Source organism: Lepisosteus oculatus, chromosome 5, assembly GCF_040954835.1.
Source record: "Lepisosteus oculatus isolate fLepOcu1 chromosome 5, fLepOcu1.hap2, whole genome shotgun sequence".
NCBI classification, from domain to species: Eukaryota; Metazoa; Chordata; class Actinopteri; order Semionotiformes; family Lepisosteidae; genus Lepisosteus; species Lepisosteus oculatus.
In genome coordinates, this window is record NC_090700.1 from 14,258,077 (window position 1) to 14,285,290 (window position 27,214).

At 38.4% G+C, this 27,214-nt stretch overlaps 1 protein-coding gene across 1 annotated transcript; it reads right to left on the reverse strand.

The window, feature by feature from the left end:
- Nucleotides 1–1,742: 1,742 nt before the first annotated feature.
- On the reverse strand, nucleotides 1,743–27,077 carry LOC102690718 (protocadherin Fat 4). Its single transcript, XM_015339230.2, has 16 exons — nucleotides 26,806–27,077; nucleotides 24,842–25,100; nucleotides 23,688–24,032; nucleotides 21,796–22,706; nucleotides 21,181–21,355; nucleotides 19,095–19,275; nucleotides 18,405–18,655; nucleotides 13,715–18,055; nucleotides 12,048–12,149; nucleotides 11,456–11,763; nucleotides 11,229–11,314; nucleotides 9,271–9,450; nucleotides 7,947–8,071; nucleotides 7,006–7,232; nucleotides 6,138–6,399; nucleotides 1,743–3,583 (listed from the first exon to the last, which is right to left on the reverse strand). The coding sequence occupies exons 1-16, from the start codon at nucleotides 26,860–26,862 to the stop codon at nucleotides 2,055–2,057; spliced, it is 9,339 nt and encodes a 3,112-aa protein (XP_015194716.2). The 5' UTR covers nucleotides 26,863–27,077; the 3' UTR covers nucleotides 1,743–2,054.
- Between the last annotated feature and the right edge of the window lie 137 nt (nucleotides 27,078–27,214).

A 27,214-nucleotide genomic window follows, 5' to 3' on the forward strand; every position in this document is an offset into this window, starting at 1 on the left:
AAAAGTTCAGGTCAGGGCAAACTCAAACAATGTGCGGAAATAAACACTGAAACGAAGCAAGAGAAAAAACATCACTGGTCTTGGCAATGTATACCCAGGCTGCAGCACACAGCAAATGTAACCTAGTAACAAAAGCATAAACTGCAACCTCATACAAAAGCAGGTTATGCATTTCTTGCTTTTCCTCCAGCAATGCACCATTCTGAAGTGAGGTACAGGTGACCTGCGAGATAGACTGCTTGATCTATCTTCTTCTGTTCAGGCTCTGGGTTATAACTTGTTAGTATCTTGATAATTTATCTTTAGGGTTTATCTAGAATCTACATCTTGCAGGTGTCCCCTTTCAGTTTTGAGTGTTCATATTTTGGAAGTATTTCAGGCCAAATAAATTTATTGAAATGTTGGTATTCCTTATTCTATCCTGTTGTTAAGGTTTCCTTCTCCTTCTTGAAAAAAGTAGTCATAATAGGTTACAGTCATATGACTGCATATACAGTATAATGTAAATAAAAGAAAGAAAAAACAGTCTTATGTAAAAGTTCTTCCAGGGTTTAAAACATCCAATATTATTCTTTAGGTCCTCCATAAAAAGAAGTTATGGAAGAAAAGTGAAACCTTTTTAAAGCTATAATGAAAATACATCAGAAGTTTAGTTCAACACTAAATACAAGTTCTGTGCTATACTGTTGAATTGTAGCACGTTGTTCTTCATCATTGTTTTATAGAATAACTTTTAAACAACCAAAACGTAAAGAAAAATTAAACATTTCCAGCCCTTTTATTCTTAGTCAGTTATCTGGAGATGTCTGGTTCTATGTAAAACAATAGAGTAATCTTACTAGCTTCCCGAAAATAATAGATTCAATCCTACTCCGACCCAGTATGCCCTTTCCATTCCATTTTTTATCATGTTTCGTGCTGACTTTGTCCTTTCTGTGTGCTTTGTCTGAACCTCTGCAGCAACACATAATTGTTCAAACCTCACGAGTGCTGCTGCAGAATAAATATAGTGCAGCGTTATCGAAAAGCAACATTTCTGGCAGCCTTACCTGAGTCACAAGGTGAGTGGTGTGACTTACAGGTGCACACGTCAACAAGGTAGTTGCTCTTCAATTGAACAAATCAGCATTTTTTTTTATTACAAGCAGCACTGTAAGTCCCTTTCTGTTGCACAGGTGGGCTTTCTAGTAAGGCTACACTCAGCACCAAAACCAATGAAGAGTGTAATATAAGGTACTAAATGGGATAATGTTGAGGATATCTCTGAGGTGACTACTCCAGGAGGGCATGCTGGGAATGCTACAGATATGACATGCGATTAGGGATAGTGAAATCACTACGTAATTCTGTATAAGGATTCTGTTAGCAACTACTAGCTTTTAGCTATGTAATTCTTTTTACCTCCATGGCCCTTTATCACATGTCTTTCACTGGCTTTTTGTAAAAGTCACAAAAAAGATAGAACATGCTTTGCAAAAATAAAAAAATGTTATAATAAGAAGTGGGGGACTACAGATCAGAGGATTCATGTCTTCTATAAAATAATATAGCTGTTTCAGCATTATGAATGACTTTTTCCTTTATGAAAATGATTTATATATCAGCATTTAGAGGATTTAAATGTGATTTCATTCGATTATGTGCTTAAAGTTACTTTTATATGGGGATAATTTAAACAATCTAAAATAGTTTGGTTCACAAAGATAGCAACCCCAGATATGCAGCATACATAGACTACAAATTTATTTATGTTGTGTGTTTTTTTAAAAAAGAAGACATAATGCTCATAAACATGCATACAGCAAAAGTTTATAGCAATGTACACAAAAACATTTATCTTTTGAGACAGATAATCACCCCTGAGCAACAGTGGCACCTGCTGAAAACTGAAGCAACTGCAGGTAACCTTCGTCACCTCCTGCCGCAGCTGTAGCTACTGTATGTAATGGAGAATACCAGCTTCTCATCACACATTATAATCCTGTAGTAGTCCCAGGCAGCTGCCACTTTAACTGCACCAATAGCAAACACTTTTTGTAGCCTGAAAATCAAAATCAAAATATTTCTTCCAGCTCACTCATTCTATCAAAACAGAGTGGATGAACGTTTTCCTGTGTAATGGGCAAACCTGCAATGTCTTCAAAAACCTCAGCATAGCTCTCGAAACGCAGGCCCAGACTGAGCAAGCTTTCCCATTGGCGAGCAGCTCCAGGGGAAGAAGAGTCAACACTCCTCTCAGCATCACAGCCTTCCCTGAGAGGAGAGGAGGTCTTTCTGCTCCTATCTCGTTTCTGGGCACAGTCAGCCAGGGCACTGTGGGCGGCCTGTTTGCAGAGACACCACTGCCCGTTTGTGAGCGAAAGCTCCCTCTCCAATTCATACTCTGAGCAGGTAAAGGAGCTGTGGGTGTCGCTGTCAGAGGAGCTGTCGGCTCTGGATGGATGGGTGGATGCCCACTTGGGAGACAAGTGCATGCTGTGACACGGTCTTTTCATTGGCCCTGGAAGTGGGTCCTGCGTCTGGCCATGGGGTTCATTCAGTTTCTTCACCTCATCTATTGTCAAGCCCAGAGGAGCCCCAGTGGTCTCTGGCAAGTACTTTCTTCTTGCCTCCCTATCTTTCTCATACTGATAATCCACTTGCCCAACAGGACCTGTTCCAACTTGTCTCAAATTGCCAACTTCAGAGATTCTTTGGTCAAACTTTCTTCCATTCTCAAGGACAAATACCTGTGGCATTTTGAAAAAACTTTGCTCCTCATCTCTCTGGGCAGAGTCTTCTGTGTTGTGCCACACGGCAGAGTTCTGTCGTTGTTCTTGTAAGCTCAGCTTTACATTTTGTCCTAACACCTTATGTTTAGAATTGCTATTGTATCTCCTGGGATGAATAGCATTGGTGTCGGACATCATGATACTGCTAGTGCTTTCTATTTCACAGTACTCTGTTTCACTGCCACAGTATAGGCCAGGGTGTATTTCATTAATGTTCCGCTGAACAATGTGTTTCTCTGTTGAACTGATTTGTTTTTCTGCTTTGATAATGTCTGGCTCTTTATCTTTACCATCGATATCCTGTATTGGTGTATCAGCATTGTCATCATGGAAGGCTTTGTTATCAGTGCCCTGTTTTCCCTTTTCTGACGTTTTTGGTTCCTGCTTTGCTAGGGACACAGCTTGTAACCGAAACAGCAGAAATAGAATAAAAATGATCAGTGCCACTGTGGCAGGAATAATGATGGCGATAATCCACAGAGGCACGGATTCCTTGGTTTTGTAACAAACCGCACGGTTATCAATATCAGACGAGCACAATTCACAGAGGGCCCCTGTGAAATTCAACAGACAGACGCATGAAACATTTCCTTCTGCCAAAGTGTTGCAGGTCCCTCCATTTATGCAGTGGTAGGACAAACATGAAGCTAGGGCTATCTCTTCAGAGCACAGGGAGCTGGCACAGCCACTAAACGACACACATCCCGTGTGGACAAGAGGGGGTCTTGGTTGTACTTCCACTACCTCATTAAATCCAGAGAAAGGTAAAATCTGTCCATTATATCTCAAATATTCAATACATCCCATGAAACCTGTGACAACAGAAAAGTGCATATCCATGAGTTAATATGGAGAGGTGGTGCTTCATATAATCCACGTATTCCAGTAAATGTAGCCTGCTATCCATTACATTTGCTATATAGGTAATCCAGTTCCCCTTAACTCTGAACCACAGATAGCACACCCCAACATGTTTTGTATCGGTAAACTGAAGAGAAATCTGTTTTTACAGAGATTAAATTGCCTTTTCATTTTGCTGTTGCTGACACCATTAAAAACATTTCTTGCATGTACACCAAAAATATGAAAAAACACTACGTGGGTTTGGTATTTTTGATGTATTCTCTATAATGCAAACTAAATACCCCAACAAAACTGAGTTGAGAAGGGAACAGATATCTCTAGGAGGAAAATGGCACAGAAATATTAGACAAAGTGTATTAGATGTACGATGCTCAGCCAGTTGGCAAATTAGCCTTGCAATGTATCATGGTACAGTATTTACTTCCTCTCAGGATTTCATCGAATATACTTTGCCTACAGAAACTGGTTTAAATGAAAGTGATAGTCCTCATGACAAATAGGTTTTTAAGAATTTTAAACAGAGGTAACAATTAATCATACACCAAGCACACACCAGGACAAAAAAGAAATTAAATAACAAAATATAATAAGATAAGATGGATATAAAATAGTCCTGTGATCAGAGATATATGAGCTTTTAACTTCTGAAATGAATCTGCAGGCTCAATAATGAACAGCTGGATCCAGCAGAAGGTGTACAAATTTATTCTATACTACCTTACAATGCCAGCTCATTAATTCCTTTAGGAAGCCTGGAGTTCTTGCATTTGAATTGCAGAATTAGCTGTCTTGTGTGTTTAATTGCGATTCGTGAGAAGATTCTCTTTGGAGAGCAAATAATAAACTCTCCCTCATATTAAAAAGTATTTAATTTCCATGATAATGTGACATATACAGTACACACAGTTATGATGCTGGGAGTGTTTTGTTGTTCCTGCACATCATCTTAAAGCAATGTAACTTTATTACATTGTGTTATGTTACTGCGTTATTAACGCAAATATTTTTTTTCACTTTGAGTGGTATCATTTAGAAATGAGTGAAACCAGAGAGAAATAAAAAACTATTTTTCAAAAGTTCCCCATGGTGTATTGTATGTTTATCTTTCTAAATCTCCAAAAGTTTGATCATTCTTTTACCGTGCAATTATTTTACCATGGTTTATTTTTTGTCATGGTCACCATCCCTATGCACCTTACAGTGATTTTACTTAGCGTTTCGATATTGGAATTTTTAGTGATATCCTACAGTAATCTCTAATAAAGGCCTGAGTGAAATCTATTTACTCATAATGTCATAATGTCTATCATGATTCTGGTAAACATGGTTCTTATCTGATATGGAGGTGCCGTGGGCCATACAGCACACACTCCCTTCCAATACAATTGCCATAGGGAATTGTGTGCAGTTTCTGAGGGGTCAGATAACAGGATAAGACAGACAGATACCTCTTGACTCTTCTTAACCTTCAAGATAGGTGTATCAGGATCTAATCTAATTTCCAAAACAAAAACAGGTGTACTCCTGGGCCTCCACTTAAATATTTTAGTAGCAAACTTGAGATATACTACAACTGCAGATTACTTAAGAGTGTATTTAAGTGGCCTGGGTTTTGGTTTTCTTTTAAAGGAGGATGTTAAGTAATAACAAAAGGGTGAAATTAACAGGTGGATCTAATCATTTTGTGCTAGAATTATATCCTGAATGTATATTTAAATTAATCTCTAATTTACTTTAGAAAGCAAAACTCTGAGGATGTTGATCAATTTATTTGTGTTCAAAGAGCATAGGTTTAATATCTGCTGCAGGATATAGGTCTTTCTGATGACAGAAACTTAGTTTTGGAGTATGGGGTAGTAACATACTGTATGTTGCTGTCACAATTACTGGGCTGGATTTTAGCTTAAAAGGTCTACTAGCCTTCTTACCAATTTGCTCAGTGCAAGAGATTAAAATAAGAATGATAACAATGCCTTCCAAAGCAATAACTTACCATATTATAAGGCTAAAGAAATACAACAGAAATATCTTACATTAGGTTAAATAATTTTGTGATGGCGGCAAAGCTACTCTACATGTTTCTGATGACATGCATCAATGTACATAATATTCAACAACGATTTGTAATAAATGTAAAGCAAAATTGATTAATAATTGGAATTTGGTAGAAAATTTGGTTGGACAATGGAAGTTGTAACAGGGTTTTTTCACAACATAACATGGGTATAATACTCTCAAAAGAAGACCTATTTGCGCTACAATGGATATGCTGAGAGGCAGGCTATGCTCATTGAAGCCAGTACAGTAGCAGGCTCTTGTAGACAAGATAACACTGCTGCTAAGCTCAAGAGGCATGGCCTTCTTATTTTCTGCAGTGAATTCTGAGCAACTACAATGACAATCTGTGTCATATCTCAGCTGCTGCTACAAAAAAATAATTGATAAAAAAAGGTTCCTAAATTCTCCCTTTCCAATTTTTGTAACCATTGGGAATCTTCTCACCTGCTTCAGGTTGGTTTCTCATGTATCCTTTTGGTACCTTCCCTAGAAAAATTCTTTCCACATTAATACCAGTGAAGTCGTGGGTATGATTGGTTGTGTTGATGAGATGATGGTTATCTATGACCAGGCTAGTAAAAGGTCCATTCCTCTGCAGATGAAGAATGTGCCAGAAGCCATCCGAGAGGAAGGCTTCAGAAAAGATGTGCTCCATATAACCAGACAAGCTGTCCTCTGAAACTAAATGAAGTCTTCCATCTGTCATCTGCAAGTTAAAAGAAAGAACCATCCACAATTTTAAGAAACCTTAGTTTAGAACTGCCACCTTTTTCCTAGACCTTTTTAAATTTTAACTACAATGCTGTTGTAATTATCAGTATCGTGTTTCTGAAAGTGACCTGGCTCGACTCTTGTTGTATTTGCTGATGTCTCTGGAAGTGAGGCACTTCCAGAGTGTTTCATTAGTCTTCATTATCTGTGCTCCATGTTCAGAGTGGAAATACCTAATACTGAAATCCAAGGATTCTGAAGTGCAGAAATCATTCTAGCTCTCCTTAAATAAAACCTTGACCATAAAAACCGAGCTAATCTATTTTCCCCAAACAGCACCTGCAACTATCAATGTTTTAACAAAGTAGCATTTATTCTAGATGCAGTTTCATACTCTCATTAACATTGTGAGAAATTAGTACAAATTCTTTAATTCAGAGTCTGTAAGTACAGATAGACAATCTTGATATCAAGAGGATTTTAACTTTGCCTTTTAAATTCAGATCCAATGATTAAAGGTTGGTATATGATGTAAAGGTAATCTCTAAAAGCATGGTTACTAGGTCAAATAATTCCACCTATCTCATTCAAAGACAATCACCTTCAGGGTTGTGTGGCCTTCCCTGCCCTGACAGTGGAGTAACATCCCCTCTCTTGCTGGGGTCTTCAGTTTGACTTCTATTGCTGCCAGATTGTCTGCTTCCTCAAGCCACTCTCTCCTGCCATTCACCAGCTCTCTCATTTGTTGCCTTCTTCTGTGGCTTTCTTTTATGATATAATCAACATACACTTCGCCATTAAGCTGTAAGGCAGAGTCCTCTGAGATTCCTGATCAATAAAAGGAGTCAGTATTACAATTACTAGACCGGCTACAAGAATGCTGAGGTAAGGTTTGGGAAAACAGGATGCTCAATAGGATTTTTTGCCTGCATCTTAACAGCAGTATGATGAAATATTAACATGAGACACTCATTTGTCACAGCAAATCCTTTGGTTTAGCATTTTTAAGAAGAAACTCGTTTAGTCTACAGCAGGGTCCGCCAATGTTGTTTGGAGAGCAACAGTCCAGCCAGTTTTGTTACTTTACTTTTAACTCAAAGAGTGAAGACATGAAACAGCTGACCACTTGTAATTTGTTCAACATGGTAATTTTGTGATCTCTACAAATAAAAGACCTTTTCTAGCCCTTTCAAATTGATCAAAAACTTTCTTACAAGTTTTCAGAAATCAGTAATTAAACGTGATTGTGGTTGTTTCATGATTAGGTTTGGCCATCCCGATCTGTAATAACATAGCAATTTTGTGGTGACTACAATGACATACATGACACAACACTTCTAAAATGACTTCAAAAGAAAGGAGGTTTTTGTGTCATACACATGATTAAAATGATTCAAAACGTATTTCTTTCAGAATGTTTCAGCCAACATCTTTCTACAGCTGTTAAGAAAGAAAGAAATGGAACCACAGGGCCCTAATTGAGTTGTAAATTTGTTACAGACCAGCAGGTAGACTGAAACATCAAAGAGACAACAGCCATACTTGTGCCACAGTTTTCTCCAGTAAAGCCATCTGAGCAGTGGCAGAGATAGAAGGACCAGTGGTCAATACACACTCCCCCGTTGAGACACACATTGCTACCACAGGGGGCACCTTGGCGTGGACATCTGTGAAAAAGAGGACTATAGTGTTGGCAAAGGAAAAGGATAAAGCCGACAAAGGAAAGGCCTGTGCTAGAAGGAAGCCTGAAATAGAGCAAACACAAATCCAAATGTAATTTCCAAATGCAACTTAGAGTTGCGCCTCCATAACGTATGAGAAACATTTCAAAGAGACATAGGGAAACTCAGCTAACAAGATAAACCAAATGAAAATGAAATAAACAAAATCATAGCATTCATCCAAACATTGCTCCTGTGGAGTTCTGTTTTCTAGTATTTTTAAATTCCATTTTGTATTTTTCCATTTTTATATGCCTCTTATATGGAGCATTTTAATAAAGTTTGACAGCAGTTTTTTTTTTTCAAGCAGAGATTATTTTGTTGGCCATGTTGGTCTAAAATTAAACTTATCCAGTTTTTTGTGGTGCATTAGATGTACAGTACCTAGTCATGTGAATGAATGTCTTTGATTTGGTTGGTATTTTTGTTGCCGAATGTTCCAAATATAAACAACAAATCATTGTTTACCATTTAAAATGAGCCTAACATTTCTAAAGCAGCAAGTTAAAAACGCTGAAATATGAAAGTAAGTATGGTTCCTTGCAAAAAGATAAAACCACAATGTAAAGAACTGGAATGTGCATTTCTTTGCAGCGGAAGTAATCAATACCCATTTGACAGCTTCTCACTGACTGGAACGCCTCAGTTTTGATTTTGCATTTTTTTAGTGTCCAAAATTGTAAATGACCATAAACTCCAAGATTACTACTGTATATAGGCAGAGCGGTGGCCCTGTGGCTAAGGATCTGCGTCTGTGGCTGGAAGGCTGCCCGTTCAAATCCTGCAGCCGGCAGAGCAACCCTACTCTGTTGGGCTCCTGAGCAAGGCCCTTAACCCCAACTGCTCCAGGGGAGCTGTACAATGGCAGACCCTGTGCTCTGACCCCAGGCTCTCTCCCTGTCTGTGTGTCTCATGGAGAGCAAGCTGGGGTATGCGAAATGATAATTCCTCATGCAAGAAATTGTAAAGAGTTAATAAAGTGATGTTATAAGGAAGCAGCATCTTGCTTATGAACATTTCATGAATTATCATTTCATTGTTTGTTTTGTATTTATGCATTACATTACTCTGTAATAAACAGCCAGAGTTAAAAATTGATTCAGTGTCTGTTATTCTACCACTATATTTTAAATATATAGATATACCTTTCAAGTACATTGTAGGATGCCAGGGCTCGAGACAGGTCTAATGGGATGCCATTTAGCCTGACATTTTTCACACATCCGATAAAATCATCAGTCCTGACTTGAGACTGACGGTGCAAAATGGGATCAATAGACTTAATTCCACCAAACATCATGTTATTGGAACCCACGTCCAATGTCCTGTATGGGGAAAAAGAAAATGCAAAGCCGTGAGTCAATATTGTAATATACTTACCATTCCTGCAGTCAATAGCACATTGTGAACCAAACCAGATACTCATTAAATGCTTGTTATTTACAGGTTCCAGGTGTAGACAGAATTACCAAATCCCTTTACTCTGATAGTCAGTGATCCAAATCTAAGTATACTTTTGGTCTCTTAGATACAAAGCTTGAAAGTTTAATCTTGAAAATTGTTTTTGGATACAATGTTGAGCCTTTTGTGTGTGCTGAATTTTAAACAATCAAATCAGTTGCAAACCTGTCCATTTTCTGTGGGGAAAATGACTAAATGAAGCACACAAATGTGGCTTATGTCACAGACTGCCAGCAGCTGAAGAAGGAACAGGCTGCAATTAATTAAGTTTGCATTTAGTGGCCAGAATTGTGTCAACATGTTTGTGCCTGTTCTTCTCCTGTGTTTATTTTCTCCTCCAAAATCTTCAGCTTCAAAGTCTTCAAATGCAGACAGTGGAACGGAAAACAATTAGCAAGGACTGTAGAACACACCGCTTGCCCAGACATAACACAATTACCACACCTTAGGTATTGGCACATGGACGTGTGGCTGAGCCAGTTTGGACCAGACCTTGGGCAGAAGAGGGAGGCCAGAAAGGAAAAAAAAGACGTAATAGGGCCCCCTGACACCTGGAGATCTGCATACCCACAGTTCTCAAACAACCCAGGCTTCCTCCTGATAATCAACTGGACACACCTGCTCCTCACTGAGACAGTGACAAACGCCCTCTGAGTGGGGATTGGATAACAAAACTGATAAAAAAAAGACCTGAGCCTGAACAGATGGGTGCTCTGTCTTCCTTCCGTGAGCCCCTCGACACAAAATGGACATAGCAAGGAAAACTGGTTTTTCCTGGCCGGGGGGGATAAGGGAACAGGCCTGGAGAGCTGATACTGTGTGATTCTGTGTGACACTGTGAGGCCACAGAAAGAGGGTAAACAGAGTGCAGCCTGTGGGAGGATTTTCAATACAGTCCGGCCATTGCAGAGACCGATGCAATTGGACATTGTGACACTTAGACATTTGGTCCAAACTGGACATTGATTTGGTTGTTCTTGCTTCTGCTTCTAGACAAGGACTATTATGGACAAATGGTTTCTTTCGGTTCTATCACAAATACTGGTGTTGTATAAAAAAAAGACATTCCAGTGCCATTTCTTTTTCCTAAATGTGAAATGCATACTTTGCATGTCACGAAGTCTGTGTTTTGTGTAGAGAGAAATGTTGTAATTAATAAAAATAAAAAGGGCACTTCAGCCATACTAATGTCCATTTCTGGTTTGTGGGTCATGTAAAAAACCTGTTGCAAATATATAGGGTTAGTTGTTTTTTTAGGTCACCTGTCGTCTGCAGCTCTTACAACTGGGATTTTTATCATCAGGAAGGCACATAGTAAATAAAAAAAAGCTTAACTATTACTTTAAAATCAACGTAAACGGCAATGAAGTTTTTTGTTACCAGTTGTTTTTTTATCAAACTTCAGCTATAGTTTTTCTCTAATATATCCACCCAGAGCTGTTTCAATGGTAACATTTCAAACATAATCTAATGCAATACCTACTGTACAGAATGATGGGATTCCATTTAACTGACCAAGGCCTGTTCTAAACCAGAAAAATACAGCTCAATTCCATTTTGTTTTGTTTTTTTTCTGTGCATTAAAATACAAGGTCAGTGCTGTCTTGCTTTAAAACAGATCTCATTAAAACTGCACCGGTACCTTTCAGTGCCAATTCCTCCACTCCGTGCGTAACAAAATCTATCGCTCTCATCATCAGAACAGCTGTCCACTTCTAAAGAAGCAACCTGCCAAATGCATAAACAGTCTGTTTCAGTTTGAGTCTTGGATGCACAATCAACTCAATCATTGTCAATTACAATCTGCAGTTGCTGCAATCATGTTCTGTGAGTAGGAGAAAGCTTTCCCTCCTGCAGCACATGACTCACTTTCCCCATTCTGCTGGCAAGAACTTTATGAAAGTGCCCATCTGCTACAATCTTCTCCGTCTTCAGCCTCACTGTGCCATTTCCCAGGTTATAAGAGAGCTGAAGTTTACCATCCACTATCTCCAGTGCAAGGAACTCACTGGCTGAACCTGTCATACTGGCGTAATTATAAACGAGCAGGGAGTTTTCTTGTACAGTGGCAAGCTCCAGAGAAAAAACATTATTCCGTGGGTCTAAAGGAGGAAACTCCATGTAGGATAACTCTTCCAAGCCATAGCTGTGTTCTTCACAGTTAATACCACTCACACCTAAAAAATGAACAGAGGTATTAATGGGTTTTATATTGAAGATGAGTTTGCATTAGCATACAAAGCTATCATGCTACAAAGAACAGTGTAAGGCTTATTTGTATTCCACACTGTCCTAGCAATAATTCCACACTGGCAATAATCTCTCATTGTAATTTTATTTTAAGAATTTTAAGGAGCTATTTCTGTTTTAAAGTAATCATACCATGTGATAGACAAAAGAAAGCAGATTGGGGCAGCAGGCTTACAAATTTTCAGTTTGTAAAAAAGGTGTTCATTCTTACCAAATGGACAATGACAAATATATCCAGTATGAGAATTTGAACAGGTTCCTTGCAGACAAGGGAATGATGCACAGTGGTTCACAGACTGCTCACAAAATTTTCCTGAAGCAATAACAATGTGACAGACTTCAAATAAGACTTAAGTATTAACAAACTGCGGACCCACTTCCACTTTAACAATGGTTCTCCAATGTAATCAATGTATTTTCCTTAAGCTAACTGTAAAGACAGTCTGGAACATGTCATGTTTAATGGGTAACATCTAGGCCTCTCAGCTTTTGTTTTTATTTATGGTCATATAAAGTAATAAATCACATTAAAGTATTATTCCTTACAACGTTACTTAACTTATCATTTATATAATTCACACATTTTCTAATAGGAAAATTACAAAACTTTTTTGTAAAAGGTGAAAATACATTTCATTGAACATAAATGCCATGCAGAAGTTCATTATGCTGACTAATATTTGTCATCAGCAGTGTTTATTAGTATGTTGTGTTGTGACTACTATTGGAAGCAGTACTGAAACTGCACCAGGGTGCAAATGTTTCTTGTGGGATTCTGTCCCAATCTTCTTGAAAAGTCTGGAACGTGCCTCCTAACAGGTCTCCGAGACCTGTATGTTACAAGTTGTCCCAGTCTATCCCTTAAAATGATCATTGGGGCTCATGCTTGGCAAGTAGCTAGACACTCACATCCCCCTTTCACAAGGAAAATGGTTATGAGATAAGAAGCATTGAAATTATGTTGTTCTGTTGAAAATTTGTAACATCAGGATGAGTCTACAGGAACAATGTAAGGTCCCAGGAGCCACCAATACAGCTGGGCTGCAATCAAATACTACAAGTAAAGTTCTGTATCAACAAGCTACCCCTGCCCATTTATTACACTTGGACCTGCCCATCGATTGGTCTTTTGTACACAATTATTTTGTATGCTATTTTGTATATCTGTGCCATACTCCTTGATGTACATCAGGGTGGTCTGCACAAAACTTCACTACTATAGAGAACTTAGATGAGTACACCTAAGGTGAGGCTCACACTATCTCTTTTGCATAAACCTGTTGCTTTAATGAGCACTGAGCCCATATGGTAACTTAGCTTGCAAATGGTGACTGTTGAAATGATCATGGTCTCTCGCAATGCAGTGGAACTGCAGTTAAAGAACATGAGGAGGCATCATGCTTGACATTCAACAGGCTAAATTACCCTGGACCTCTTTAACTTTCTTAATAACGTGCCGATTTTGTAGCTATGCAAGTTATACATAATCAGTCATGAACACTTAATTCATCAAATGATGCAAAAAAAAACATTTAAGCAATGTCAGAATTACACCTGCTTTATTTTTCTTGAAAAAGATGACTGCATATAGAAAACCTTTTTTTCCTGATACTCAATTTTGAAGAAATTAGGTGAGAATCTATGAGGTATCATGTTTCTAATTGATCTAAAAATGGAATTCCCCACACTTTCAGAACAAACATTGTTGGCTTTTTTCTCCATTTGTGTTTCATAACTAATAAATAAAAGCTGCATAGTAATTGTTGATTGGGAATTTTCTCAAAATATAACTGTCCATCATACTATATCAAATACAACTGTACATCAAACAAATATATTGTGACGAAGACGATTTAGAATAAAATGAAATCTATTTACCTGCATATCCGAGACTGCATTCGCAGTGAAAATCCCCTTGAAAGTTAAAACAGGTCCCGCCATTCTGACAGAAAATGCTTTTGCATTCATCAATATCAACTGAGCACAGCGGTCCTGAATATCCTGCCATACAGTGACAGGAAAATCCTCCAGGATAATTTAAACATGTTCCCCCATGTTCACATTGTCTTTCACTGCATTCATTGATGTCCAGTTCACATAGTGCACCTGTAAAGCCTGGCAGACAAGAGCAGTTAAATACCTCCACATTTTTGGGGGTGACAAATATTGTTGTAGGACTTTCCAGAACTTCAATGCCTGGGCTTACATAAACATTTTTGTTGCAAGCAGCTTCATTTTGACAGGGGTTCATGAAACATGGATCACTAGTGATGGCCAAAATTTTAATGTCACTTTGGTCTTCCAGAAATGTCTTTTGTGCTGACAATATAGCATTGACTACCTCACCACTTATGTACTGTCCATTGTAGCTTTTAACGGCTGCCAGAAGGAGAGTTTTGTTTTGTAGAGGCTTCATTCCAAACACGTGGATTTTAGATGCCTGTAAATTAAAGAGATTTTCCAAAGCCTTAATGAGCTTCAGGTAATTTACAGACAAGAACACCTCAAACGAAGGAGAGGTGACATAGAGGAGGATGCAGTTATTAATGGAGGCATTGGAGAAGCCTTTGAAATTTACATAGACACTGTTGTTGACAGATGGGTGATGGTTATCATGTGCCTCTACAATGAGATTAAATTTAGCCTCTCCCTGATATGGAGATGACCACAGATCACATTTGCCAGCAGGGAAACCAAATACATTTTTTGGACCATTCTTCAGGCTGCAGTTAAACACATCCGATATATCAGGATCTTCTGGCCTGACGTTACCTATCAGGCCTCCTGGGAAAGAGGTACTATAATACTTGACCTCAATGTAAATATTTCTTGGCTTAGACGGGTTGTCATTTTCATCCAAGACTGTAATATGAACTGTTGCTGTGGTTGACAAAGGCGGGATTCCAGCATCTTGGATTACCACAGGCAAAGGGAATGCATTGTTTCTCTCACGGTCTACAGGTTTTATTGTGGACAGCACTCCATCTGGTGACAGCATGAAGCTGTTTTCCAGTTCAAATTTCCCAAGTTGGTAAGTAAATGGGCCCTGATTTGGAGGAAGGTCAGCATCTGTAGCATTCAGAATTGTAATGATGGTGCCATACAGCTGATTTTCTCTTACATGGCCTACTGCAGAGCTTAAGACAGGGGCATTATCATTGATGTCACTCACTGTAATAAGCACCTTTGTCCTTCCTGTGGCCGGAAGAGGTGCCTCATCAATTGCAACAACTGTCAGATTGTAAAAGGGCCATTGTTCTCTGTCAAGAGGTGCAGCAACAGATATCACACCATTTAAAGGATGCAGGGAAAAGGAATTGTTTTCATTTCCACTTTCAATGCTATAGAAGAAATGATTCCACTCTGAAAAGGAATCCTGGTCAACAGCAGCTACCTTAATGACTGATGTCCCCACTTCTGTGCCTTCACTTACATGAGCATGGTACACATCAGAGAAGAATTCGGGAGGATCATTAGTATCCAACACATTGACAAGAACAAGTGCTTCATCAACATTGGATCCATTAATACTGCCTTTGTTCTTAGCAAGGATTCTTAAAACGGCATGATTCTGGGCATATTGTCTTAAATCTCCCACAACATAAATCTCCCCACTGTTTTTGTCAATGTCAAAACCCACTTTTTTGCTTTGGCCAACCAACAAGTAATAAATATCTCCATCCAAACCCAAATCATAGTCCGTGGCTGAAATTTGTCCCAGCTTGGTGCCAACTGGTGACCTCTCTGAAATGGCAAAGTCATATTGACTTTTACTGAATCTAGGAATGTATTCGTTAACTCCTGTGATTTGAATACAAACTTGTGCCAGGCTCATTTGATCCTGATTGCCTGGATTAGAAGCTTTGATGATTACTTTGTAGACCTGCTGCAGCTCAAAATCAAACATCTCTTGAGTAGTTATAACACCAGTGTGGGGATCTAAAGCAAACATATCAATGTGTCCTTTTATAAGTGAGTAACTTATCTGTGAATTTTCCCCAGAATCAATATCAGTGGCTTCTACCTGGAAGACAGAAGTGCCAATGGGTGAATTCTCAGGTACTGAAACAATGTACTGCTTGGCAGAAAAGACAGGAGGGTTGTCATTTATATCCTGGACTTCAATAACAACATCAAGTTTGCTAGTTTTAGATATCCAACCATCGTCTTTGGCAGTGACCTGAAGTCTGTGAACATCCTGCTTTTCAAAATCCAAACTACTTAGTAAAGTTATTAATCCTGTGCTGTGCCCAATTGAAAATATTAAACCCTCACTTTCCATCTCCAAAGCATAATACAGAAATCCATTTGCTCCCTGATCTTTATCTTGTGCCTTGACCCTCCCAATAACAGATCCCACAGGCAAGTCTTCAGGAACAAAAAATGTGACTTGTGATGCTGAAAACTGTGGGGCAAACCGGTTCTCATCTGTGATTAAAAACCTGACAGAGGCTAGAGTCGAAAGAGGTGGGACACCTTTGTCTTTGGCAGTAATTTGTAGTGTTAACAGTTTGTTCATGTTTTGCTTTAATGAACTGTTTAAAAATACCATTCCACCGCTTCGATCTACTTCGAAGTAAAGAGAAGCATTTCCTCCTGAGACAAAATATTCTACTATACCATTGGAATGGAAGTCCTTATCAACGGCAGACAATTGTAACACTTTTGTTCCAACATCTAAATTGAAAGGGACTGATGTGACAGAGGGAAAAGGGAGAAAAACTGGTGAAAAGTAATTATACTGCACAAAGTTCACAGTGACTATGGTGTTATTACGATGTGGGACATCACCACAGTCCGAAGCAACGACTGTAATTCTGTGGCTTTGCATTTCTAAATCATGGAGCGCAATGGGCTGTTTTGATAGAATATCTCCAGTTGTTGCATTTATTCTGAAAATGTCACTAGGCGGCTCAATATAGTAGACGATTTGTCCATTTTGTCCCAGATCTGCATCCCTGGCATAAACCTGTATTAGAAATATCTCACGAGCTCTTGTCTCAGGGATAGTAATAGAGTAAGACAACTGAGAAAACACAGGACTGTTGTCATTAATGTCTGTAACATATATAGTGACCTCAGTGTTAACATTCCAAGCAGAATCATTGGCATTGACTTTGACAATGTAGCGATCTTTGGTTTCTCTGTCTAAAGACTGTATAACAGTTATATGTCCACTGGCTTCATCTATAGCAAATGGAAGCCTATCACTGTTGTTAACAATTGTATAGGTGCTCATGGCGTGTTCACCAATGTCCTCATCCGTAGAAGTGATCTGTATGACAATAAATCCAACAGGAGCATTTTCAGGGATGTCAGTGAAAAAGATCTGTGAAAAACGAGGTGCGTTGTCATTAGCATCAAGAACAGCTACAATCACCATTGCAGTGCCTGTATGGAGTTCATTCCCTTTGTCTCTGGCTTGAATTGTTAAATTGTAAAGAGGTACTTTTTCTCGATCTGTACTTTTCCGTGTTTTTATGATCCCAGAGTTAATGTCAATGGTGAAGGTGTTGTCTGTGTCCCCGCTTAAAATGCTGTATTGCACATCTCCATCAATTCCTGAATCCAAATCAATGGCTAGCACTTCACATACCTGGCTAGGTGGCATATTCTCAGTCACTTCACACATGTAAACACTTTGGGTGAACACTGGGGAGTTATCATTCACATCACTCACATTTATGTGAATCTTAACATAGGATGAAAAAGGTGGAGAGCCTGAATCTCTAGCTTCCACCCACAGCAGGAGCTCCTTGTTTGTCTCATAATCTAATGGCTTCTTCAGAGTCACTGCCCCACTCTGCTCATGCACTTCAAACACCTCCTCAAAGTTTCCTGCAGCCAGGTAGTACAAGATTGGTCCCAAAAGCTGTTTCCTGTTACTCTCTGCAGTCACCACAGTGACCTGACTGTTCAAAGGCTGGTCTTCTGGAAGCAAGTGTTCAAAGCTGGCTGCTGTCACACGTGGGAATTCTGTTGCATCCTGAAATCTTATCGTTACAGTTGTTGTATCCATTTTGGAGTTGTTTCCACTGTCTACCACGCGGACGCTGATTGTTATGTCTTCTGGACCACTAACGCTACCAGAAACAAAAATAACTCCTCTGGCTGCATCAGTTGAGAACTGGTCAGAATTAGGCCCAAATAATGAAAACTTAAGTTTTGCATTTAAGCCAATGTCACCATCAACTGCTCTGACGGTACAGATAATGGAACCTACAGTACAAGACAGAAATGCATATATGTAAGATTAACCATATGTCTGGCAAATATCACAACACGTTTGCAAAGGCTGCTGATCAATGATCAAACCCTTCTGAGATGTAGTTTTAAAACAGAATGTAGCTTGATGTTAACACATATGGGACTATTTATGATGTGCTATCAATAAGCTATTAAAAAGTTAAAAAATGCCTATAAATTTAGTCAGCACTAACATGTGGATGTATGTGATATTTGGGACTTCTCCTGGATGTGGGTCTTGGATACATTTAAGAACTACATGTACCTAAACACACATTGCATGTGTACCTGTCATATAAATTTATAGCTCAGATGTACTCACCTGTGGTTACAGTATTAGGAACATTAGCGACATACGGACCATTCAGAAACTGTGGGCTTTGGTCATTCACATCCCTGACGTCCACAGAAACTGTGACTGAGCTAGAAAGCGGATGTGTTGCATTCTTGTCCATCCCTATTACAGTCAGGCTGTAACTGGCCACTGTCTCCCTGTCTAACTCCGCAGTAGTAAAGATGACCCCTGATGACTGATCAATGGAAAAGAACGAACTCCCACCTTCCAAAGAATATCTGAAAGAAACACAAAATTTGACATCACAAAGAACCATGGTAAATAGATATAAGAAGTTTTTACCAATGTCAAATCATAAAAAATGTTTCTGAAAAGTTATGCAAATTATTGTGCTTTGCGTTTGTTCTTGATTTGCTTTGTCTAAACTCTCCACATTCCAGGGAAAAAGGGTATGTAATATTATTTCCATACATTTCTGTTTTAGAACAGTCTTGTTTTTAAAATCATGAATATTACTCATCACAATGTGCATTTGCATTTTGAAGGGTTGTTCCAATTTGAGTCTACAATTGTAAATTATATTATCCTACTGAAATAAACGATGATGCGGCAGTTCACCAACCTAGCATCAGAAATAAACTTTAAAAAATCCAAAACATTTACTTTATAGATCAGATCCATTCATTAGTATTAGAGAACGTCTTGTTAGTTCTGTACCTGATTTCTCCATTAACACCTTCATCAAGATCGAAGGCATCTATTATGGCACAAGTAGTTCCTACAGGAACATCTTCATATAAAGAAACTGAGATGAAATTTTTAATAAACAATGGCTTATTGTCGTTCACGTCATCAAGTAGAATCTGTATGGTTCCTGAGCCAGTTAAAGGAGGAAAACCTGAGACATGAAAGAAAAACAGGACAGTACAAGGAGATACGTTATAGTTGGATTTCAATACACAGCCAATGTACTCTGTGTTGGAAACAGTATCGATTTGTTTTATTCCTTCAACTTTGCAGTATATGAAAAAAATCCACATGTATATTTCTGTTATGAAATTACAGGAAGCCTGAAAAGAACACAACACATTTTTTTCTTATTGCTAGTAGTTGACATAAAACTGTATGTTTTATAAGTTAATGAGCAACATCAATCCTGGAACTTGTAACCCACACACCTGCTGGTTTTCATTCCATCCCACCTTAATTAGATAACTACAGCCTTACTTTATCTAAGAAGTTGATTAATTAGAATATTTGTACTTGTTTGGGGTCTTGTTTCACCTACAACTCAATGAAGAGTTTGATTGTGTAACTGAAGGCACAGCTGGAACAAAAATCAACAGGTCTGTGGAACACCAGGACCAGGATTGGGAACCAATGGTATACGCTGTACAATGAGCTATGGTGATGGACCGGTAAATACTAAGTGATACATTCGTTACCCTTTTTCACTCTGGGAAAAATAAGCAGTGGATATAACTTTTAGCATTTTTTTAATTCTGAAGTAGTGATTAAAAAAACAAACATTGATGCATTGCAATACCTGATAACCTTAGTTTTATAATCTTATTTTACCTGTAGGCTGAAAAGCAGCCATAAAAAATATTGTTCAGTAACTCAAAGAGCAATAAAGTAGTGTACAATATAATAAGCTGAAAAAACAAACAAAAATAACCACAGTAATTAAATGTATATTATTACATCATTTGATCATGCTAATGTACAATTTTAATTTACTAATACATATATAAATAATTACATTTGTGTTAAAATCAGTTGGAAATTCAGCATAAATGAAAGTGATCTATCCTGATGCTTCATTTAAAAAAATCAATAGATTTATACAGAAAAACACTTGTAAAATAGCTTTTCCATGATTAATTTCATGATTAAACAGTAAGAGTAAGGGAAATGCAAGTGCAAAATCCAAACTATAAAACAATGTAAAGTCCAACAACTCTAGAATGTCTACAGCACATTCAGACCATGCTTACTTTTCACATTGAACACTGATAACGCAAAAAGATGCACAGTAGACAAGGATAAAAAAGTATAGAAATAGAGTATATTATTATAGTATAGAATGTTGTCTCTTAGTTAAGGCCTTATTTTGATAGCATGTGAAACCTCTTGCCAATGTGATTCATTTAAATCTGTTGCAAATTAAAGTCTTTTTTTTAAGAAACATCTTCTAGTAAAGAGCTTTTATAAATGGATATAAAAGGGGCTCCTCTGAACAAGTAGCTCTCCCAAGTGCAGGTTGAGCTGTGTGATTATGAGCCTGGGTTACGTTACTAGCAGACTGTGACTGGTATTTCCCATATTCTGGCGCGTAATTGGCTGAGGGTATGGTTGCGACTAGTTGGCCAGGACGTTCTGTCTACATTCATTGACATAGTAACATGGAAATGTGGGGCAGGTCATTCCTCCAGTCAGCAGTACAGATCTGCACAGCCTGTGATGAACTGATCAAGTGCAAGCAGGTCAGAGGATTGTGCCTACATTTCTTCATTCTCCCCTGTGTGCCGTCACACAGGGCACGTAGCTGTGAGCCAGCACATGAAAAACACACAATTAGCTAATTAGCACAAGATGACTATAACAGAAATAATAGGAGATTCTGAATTTAAAAATATAAAAGGACAGTGATTAATAATAATGACCATGATTTTACTTTTCCTGCTTTAGACAGCAAGATATTAAGGTCAAACTGTTAACCACACTGTCAACGTACACAGAAAAAATGTACAGATCAATATCCCATTGTTATCATTTGACTGACCATCGATCAAAAGAGTACCTGAATCTACAGCGATGACATCCAATTTGTAATTGGCCCTGAGTTCTCTGTCCAGGCTGTGCAGCACACCAAGTGTACCATTAGGAGAGAGAGAGAAGTGTCCATCCTCATTTCCTCTGTCAATGGAATACGTCAGCTGACTGTTCACACCAAGATCTTCATCCCTAGCTGATACCTGGCCAATGAGACCCAAGAAAAATACTGCACTTCAGCTTTTATTAAAGTGAAAACAGTATGAATCTTTAAAATTACTTTGCTAAAAAAAGTTTCCTTTATGTTTTTCTTAGTCCATTTGCAATTTGAACTAGGATCATCAGTATTCTTTATGAACTGCAGTGCAATATTTTTGCAGAACATACACAAAGGTATTAATTTCTCAACAAATTATGTCCTTTTACATGCATTTATGGAATCTCTAACATATATAACAGACAAAATTACGGTATCATATTCCCTTCGATTAATATTAGAAACTGTGCGATGTGTTTTGGGGGAGAAAAAAAAGTCTATGCAGGTGTTCACGAAGGAATCTTTCAAAATAGTCTTGAGTACGACTGTTCTCAATGAAAATTAATATGCAACCTAATCAATAAGTTTAGTGGATTGAATTCATACCTGAAGAATAACTTGAGGTAGGTGGTCCATATTTTCAAGCAAGTGTACAGTCATAAGTGGCGGAGAGAAAGTGGGTATGAAGTCATTGACATCGCTGAGGACAACATGGACCACTGCTGTTGCAGATCTAGGGATTTCTCCTCGGTCCACCGCCGTAACAGTAACAGTATGTGTTGGGCTCTTCTCTCGGTCTAATTTGTCCATCACAGAAAGAGTTCCAGTCACGGAATCGATCAGGAAAGGACTCTGGGAAATGGAATAGCGGACTTGTCCATTTGCCCCCTCATCAGAATCATAAGCAAAGACCCGGAGCACATCCAATCCTCGCACGGCATCTTCCATCACTGTCACGTTGTAAGCACTCTGTGTAAAAGCCGGGCTGTTGTCATTGGCGTCATCAATGAGCACGGAAAGGTTCATGGAGGTGGAAAGGGGAGGCGATCCTTTGTCTCGGGCTGTCAGTAGAACAGTCATCAAACCAGTACTTTCCCTGTCAAGTTTCTCCTCCAGAAACACTCTCCCACTTGAGCTATCAATCCGGAAGGCCTTCCCTGACAGGTTCTCCAGACTGTATTCAATATCACTGTTGGGCCCTGTATCCAGGTCCACCGCATGGACAGTCATGACTACAGCATGTAGTGGAGTGTCTTCTAGAACATGAACACTTTTGCCAGAATTAAAAAATGGGGCATTATCATTGACATCTTCTACATAGATGGTAACATGTGTGGTGCTAGTAAGACGTGAGTCTTCAGGCAGAGCACAGTCGCAGACCTGGATTGTTAAACTATATATAGATTCTGTTTCCCTGTCTAGTTCTTTTTGTAGGCAGATGACACCATTTGACCCCACTGCGAACCTTCCCTCTTCATCACCTGAAATCACTGACCAGTTCAGTTCTGCATTCAATCCTGTGAAAGAATATCCGATTTAATAAAAGGACTTTTAAGCAGCAATCAATTGAAAGAACAGAGGTAATGTCTAGTCTTCAAATTTTTTACCTCTGATATAAAAAGCTATGACATAGTTTGATATCTATGCAAGCCTCTATGCAAAGGAAATTTTTGAGTAATAAGAAATGGTACCAAAAAACTACAAACCACTGTAACTAAACACCCCTATAGTCCCTCTTAAATGTAAAAGAAAGGAAAGACAAGTGATAAATCCTTGGTGGAAATGTACTCATACAAGTCTAGGAAGATAGCTTCAGAAAGAAAAACAAGCAAAACAAACACTATAACCTCAATGGACTATCAGTTTCAGTATTCCTGACCAATTCACTCAAAACCTCTGAGAATACTTCCGCTTCAGCTGATTCTTACTTTTTGTATTGGGCTAAGAGAGAGACTTTATTTGAAGGACAGAGAGGAATGTGTGATGTAAGACTTAATAAGCTTGGCTTAAACCATCCCGCTTGCCCTAGGCTTTTGTCCAAGAGGTTAAGCATCTGCACTTGGTAGTTTTGTACCTGCCACAGCTTTTACGCCGATTAACCTCCAGTGGTTATCTATATTCAAAGCCATTTTGTCCCCAAGGGCCTGACAGCATTTGTTGCTCACAGAGCGCCTGGGTTTCACTTGAAGTAAGTAGGACACACTCTGCTAGGCAGCTGTGTGGGTATGGGGCATCATTAGCCAACAATTCAGGACTGAGGAATAGGGGATTGTCAATCATTTAGGATAATCCTTCACTGAAGAAAAAACAGTGCTTTCTCACATCAATCCAGTCTTTCTGCACAGCTGCAGATACTGGCAGTAGAGTTCCAGCTTTTTTCATGCAAGTTTAAAGATAAATAAAATTAAATTTCAAAATCCTAAGATATCCCATAGATATGCATCAATGTATATTGTGGATCCATACAGAACAGCTCAAATCTTGACACTTGTACAAACCATCATCAGCATCTGTGGCATTGAGGCTGAAGAAGCAGCTTCCAGTGGGGATATTTTCCAGCACAGCAACAGTATAGGCATCGAGGCTGAAGACAGGTGAATTATCGTTGATGTCCAGAACATTAAAATACACCCTCACCCTTGCAAACTGTTCTTGCCCTAAACCAGCTCCTACTGTGAGGATATAATATTGCTCAATCTCATAATCCAGGACATGAGACAGTGTGAACTCCCCAGTGTTCGGGTTTAGCACAAAAAGGCCATCACCATCATCTTCCACCAGGGAGTAGGTGGCCTGCCTGTCCTGACCAATATTTCTGGCTTCTACAAACCCCAGTGCTGTTCCTAGAAAAAGTAAAATAAGACAGCTTTTAGAAAACCTTTCACAGGCTTTTGTCCAGTTCATTAACTTCATTCATGATGATTTCTTTCAATAAAAGGTTACTATTTAACTTTAACAAATGAGTAAGAATTGGTTTGCAGGCTTGTTTTTTTTTTAATATATAGAAGACATTCCTCTGTTACAGTGCATTGAATCACCTTATAAGTTGTGGTGGTTTTTTACAGATCTGTGCTAAGAATGAGTGAGTGCCTCAGTGAAAATGTGGAGCTGCGGTCAAATGGACACATTTATAAAACTGGGAATTGGTGGAATATTACATCATAATGCAAGTCCCATCGTTTTTTTAAGCAATGGAAGAGAAATATAGGCTATTAGCAGCTCTTGCCAGGAATGACAAGCTGAGGTGACAGCAGGAGTTCTGAAGAACTGCAAACACCTGCAGTGTCGAGACTTTAATAAGAATTTTAAAAGGCTGAATTCTGGGTAGCATTTTCAAATTAGGTTTGCTGTGATGATCCCGGGTCTCTTGGGACACAAAAGAGATGATTAGCATGTTTTACTCTGAGAAAGCTCAAGGGACAGCACATTCAAAGCCCCACTAAGAGGGTGTGAGCTATATAAAGTATCACTTCAATAAACCTCACAAACTGCACTTGCTTACTGTAACCATTTCAACTTCTCCCCAGAACTCCCATAAAGTTATTTCTTGTGGGCTTCAAATTAAGTTGATAAAGTTCACAAATAGCAAAGTTTTCACAAAAAGCTAAAATAATATGAAGTATTTTAGAAAAACACCGGTTATTTACCCTACCTGGAGGTGTATCCTCGTTTATTTCAAAGGAATACACAGGCTTAGAAAAAGTCAGCTGTTTAAACCGTCTGCTGCGCAGATGTGCAGTGGCTCTGCCTTGTGAGTGGATTTCATCTGAATTCTTTGGAGAGAGAAGGGAAAGAGCCTCCTGTTCTCTCCCTGCCACAGCGAAAGATGACGTCTTCCACATACTGTCGTTACCAGGTGAAGTTGTGACATTTTGAAAGGGTAGGCAATGTACAACTGTAGCATTAACATCCTGTGAATGGGATTACAAATGAAAAGAATTACTATGCATATTGATACAGAACTTTCTAGCAGAGTAGTGAAGCTTTTATTTTTTGGAAGACATTGTCAGATGTTTCCTGCAAGACAGAACACACTTAACAACTAACCATATTTCTTATTCAGTTTTCTACCTGTTACTCAGACTGAGTGATATTCTAAGTGAAGCATTTCAGTTCAGAAATATAGGCAGGACTTATGTATAGGCTTCTTCTGCAACCTGGAACACTCCTGGGAAAAGATGAAAATACCTCTTCTTTGCTGCATTGTATCTACCCTGCTATTCATGTATTGTTCCTCTCCTCAATGCAGCATCAGAGTCAGCCAGACCTGTGGTTCTGGTTTACAAATAAGACATACAATGCTTTGTAAAACAAGTGACAGAACCAGAAGAAACAAGCATTTTATTAGTAGTAACAAATCCCTGTGAAAACACAATAAGCTTTTGTTATACTTATATGTTTTTTTTTTTAATTGTTTTGTTTTCCTTTAGCAGTTCTGGTATCTGCTTACAGTACGTTAGCTGCATTGCTGATAGACTTGAATGTGTTACATTGTTCATGTCCCCCAGGCACTTGGCATTGTTCTCCTGTATAATGAAGACTTGTCCTTCAGTCTGTAAAGCTACTGGCATGCCATTCTGAAGAAACCCCCTGCCACAGAAAAGGTTTTTCTTAACTCAAGGAAATCTGATGCAGCTCAATTAGATATAAAGCTTTTTATGTGCTCTCCTTGGAAACATTTAAAGTAGATAAGTAAATATCTTAGGCCAAAATTAGAAACGAATGCTGTAAATAAAAATACATAAAAACTATAAATGAATCAAATAATGACCAAAAACTTCTGCTGACCAAATATTTTGAATACGTACAACTGCATGAAAATATGATAAACGTATCATCTGTGTAACATATGCTTTTGTTTCTCATGGGAAATGAACATAATGTTAAATAAGGTAAAAGACAAATATTACTTAGTACAAAAATGTTTACTACTAATTTATATCTTAATTTAACAATAAATCCAAACATAATTTATTTTGAAAAAAACAAAATATCCTTCCAGGCAAGATCTTTTTTTTCTATGTTTTGTAAGAATGAGAGAGATCTGTTTTTATTTGTTTGGATATATTGTACGGTGCATGGGAATAATTGAACGCATTAACTCATTTGTTCCCAAAGTAAACAATAAAAGCAGCATTAAAAGCATTATGTTTTTATAAAAGCATTCGGTTTATAGCTAGAGATTAAAGCTTAAATTTTAGGGTACAGGGCTCTTACTTGCCTTGCAGCACTCGTATACAGAGGGCTACAGTCACAACTTTTTAACAAGTACATCAAAGTACTTTTTTATCGAAGCCCAGCCTCTTATATTCATTAATACCAGAAAGAATTTAATGGTACAGCAGTTAATTTCACAATTTAGGATTGCCATGACAACAAGTACCCATTTATAGCCATCTTAAACACTAGACGACTACTGCGTGCTACGCACAATTAACTCATCAAAGGAAGGGGAACTATAGCTGTGCTTTGAGCAATCGCAACTTCAGAAATACTATATATATATATTATTCTAAGTTTCCTAAAAAGTAAAACAAAAATCCAAAAGAACGATAAAAACATTGAAACTAATGCATTAAACGGGTCTAAAAACATGGACAGTGCAAGCCTACTTACCAACCAATAAAACATAAGAATGAGGTATGGTATCCTTCTAAAGCCCCAGGTATCCATGCTTTCCAGCTGTTTCCCAAATCACTAGACCGATTTCCCTTTTCTTCACTTTAATTTGAGCTTCAGGAACCGTGATTTCCAAAAGGGCCCGGATAAGTGCACCACTGGGTATTTCTAACAACCGTCATTCTTTGTGTGAAACTACGAAATCCAATGTTAGTGAACGATTTGCCGTGATTCATTCCTTCAGGCAAAGGCACAAGGGGAGCTAATCCATGAATGCTGTATCCATAGGGATTCAGTTACGGCTCTATTACTGAATGGCACACCCACTGCACAACGCCAATCCACTTGGCATTTTCACGTCTTCTTTTTATTGAGATATTGTCCAAATCTAAAAATAAAACACGAA

What these genes read in the sequence shown, in the direction of transcription:
- LOC102690718 (XM_015339230.2), bottom strand. Translation starts at nt 26,862, where the DNA reads ATGGATACCTGGGGCTTTAGAAGGATACCATACCTCATTCTTATGTTT. An exon ending in TTCTTATGTTTTATTGGTTG is followed by an intron (nt 25,101 to 26,805) that starts GTAAGTAGGCTT and finishes TCCCATTCACAG; the next exon opens with GATGTTAATGCTACAGTTGT. An exon ending in TCCTACAATGTACTTGAAAG is followed by an intron (nt 8,072 to 9,270) that starts GTATATCTATAT and finishes TCTTTTTCACAG; the next exon opens with ATGTCCACGCCAAGGTGCCC.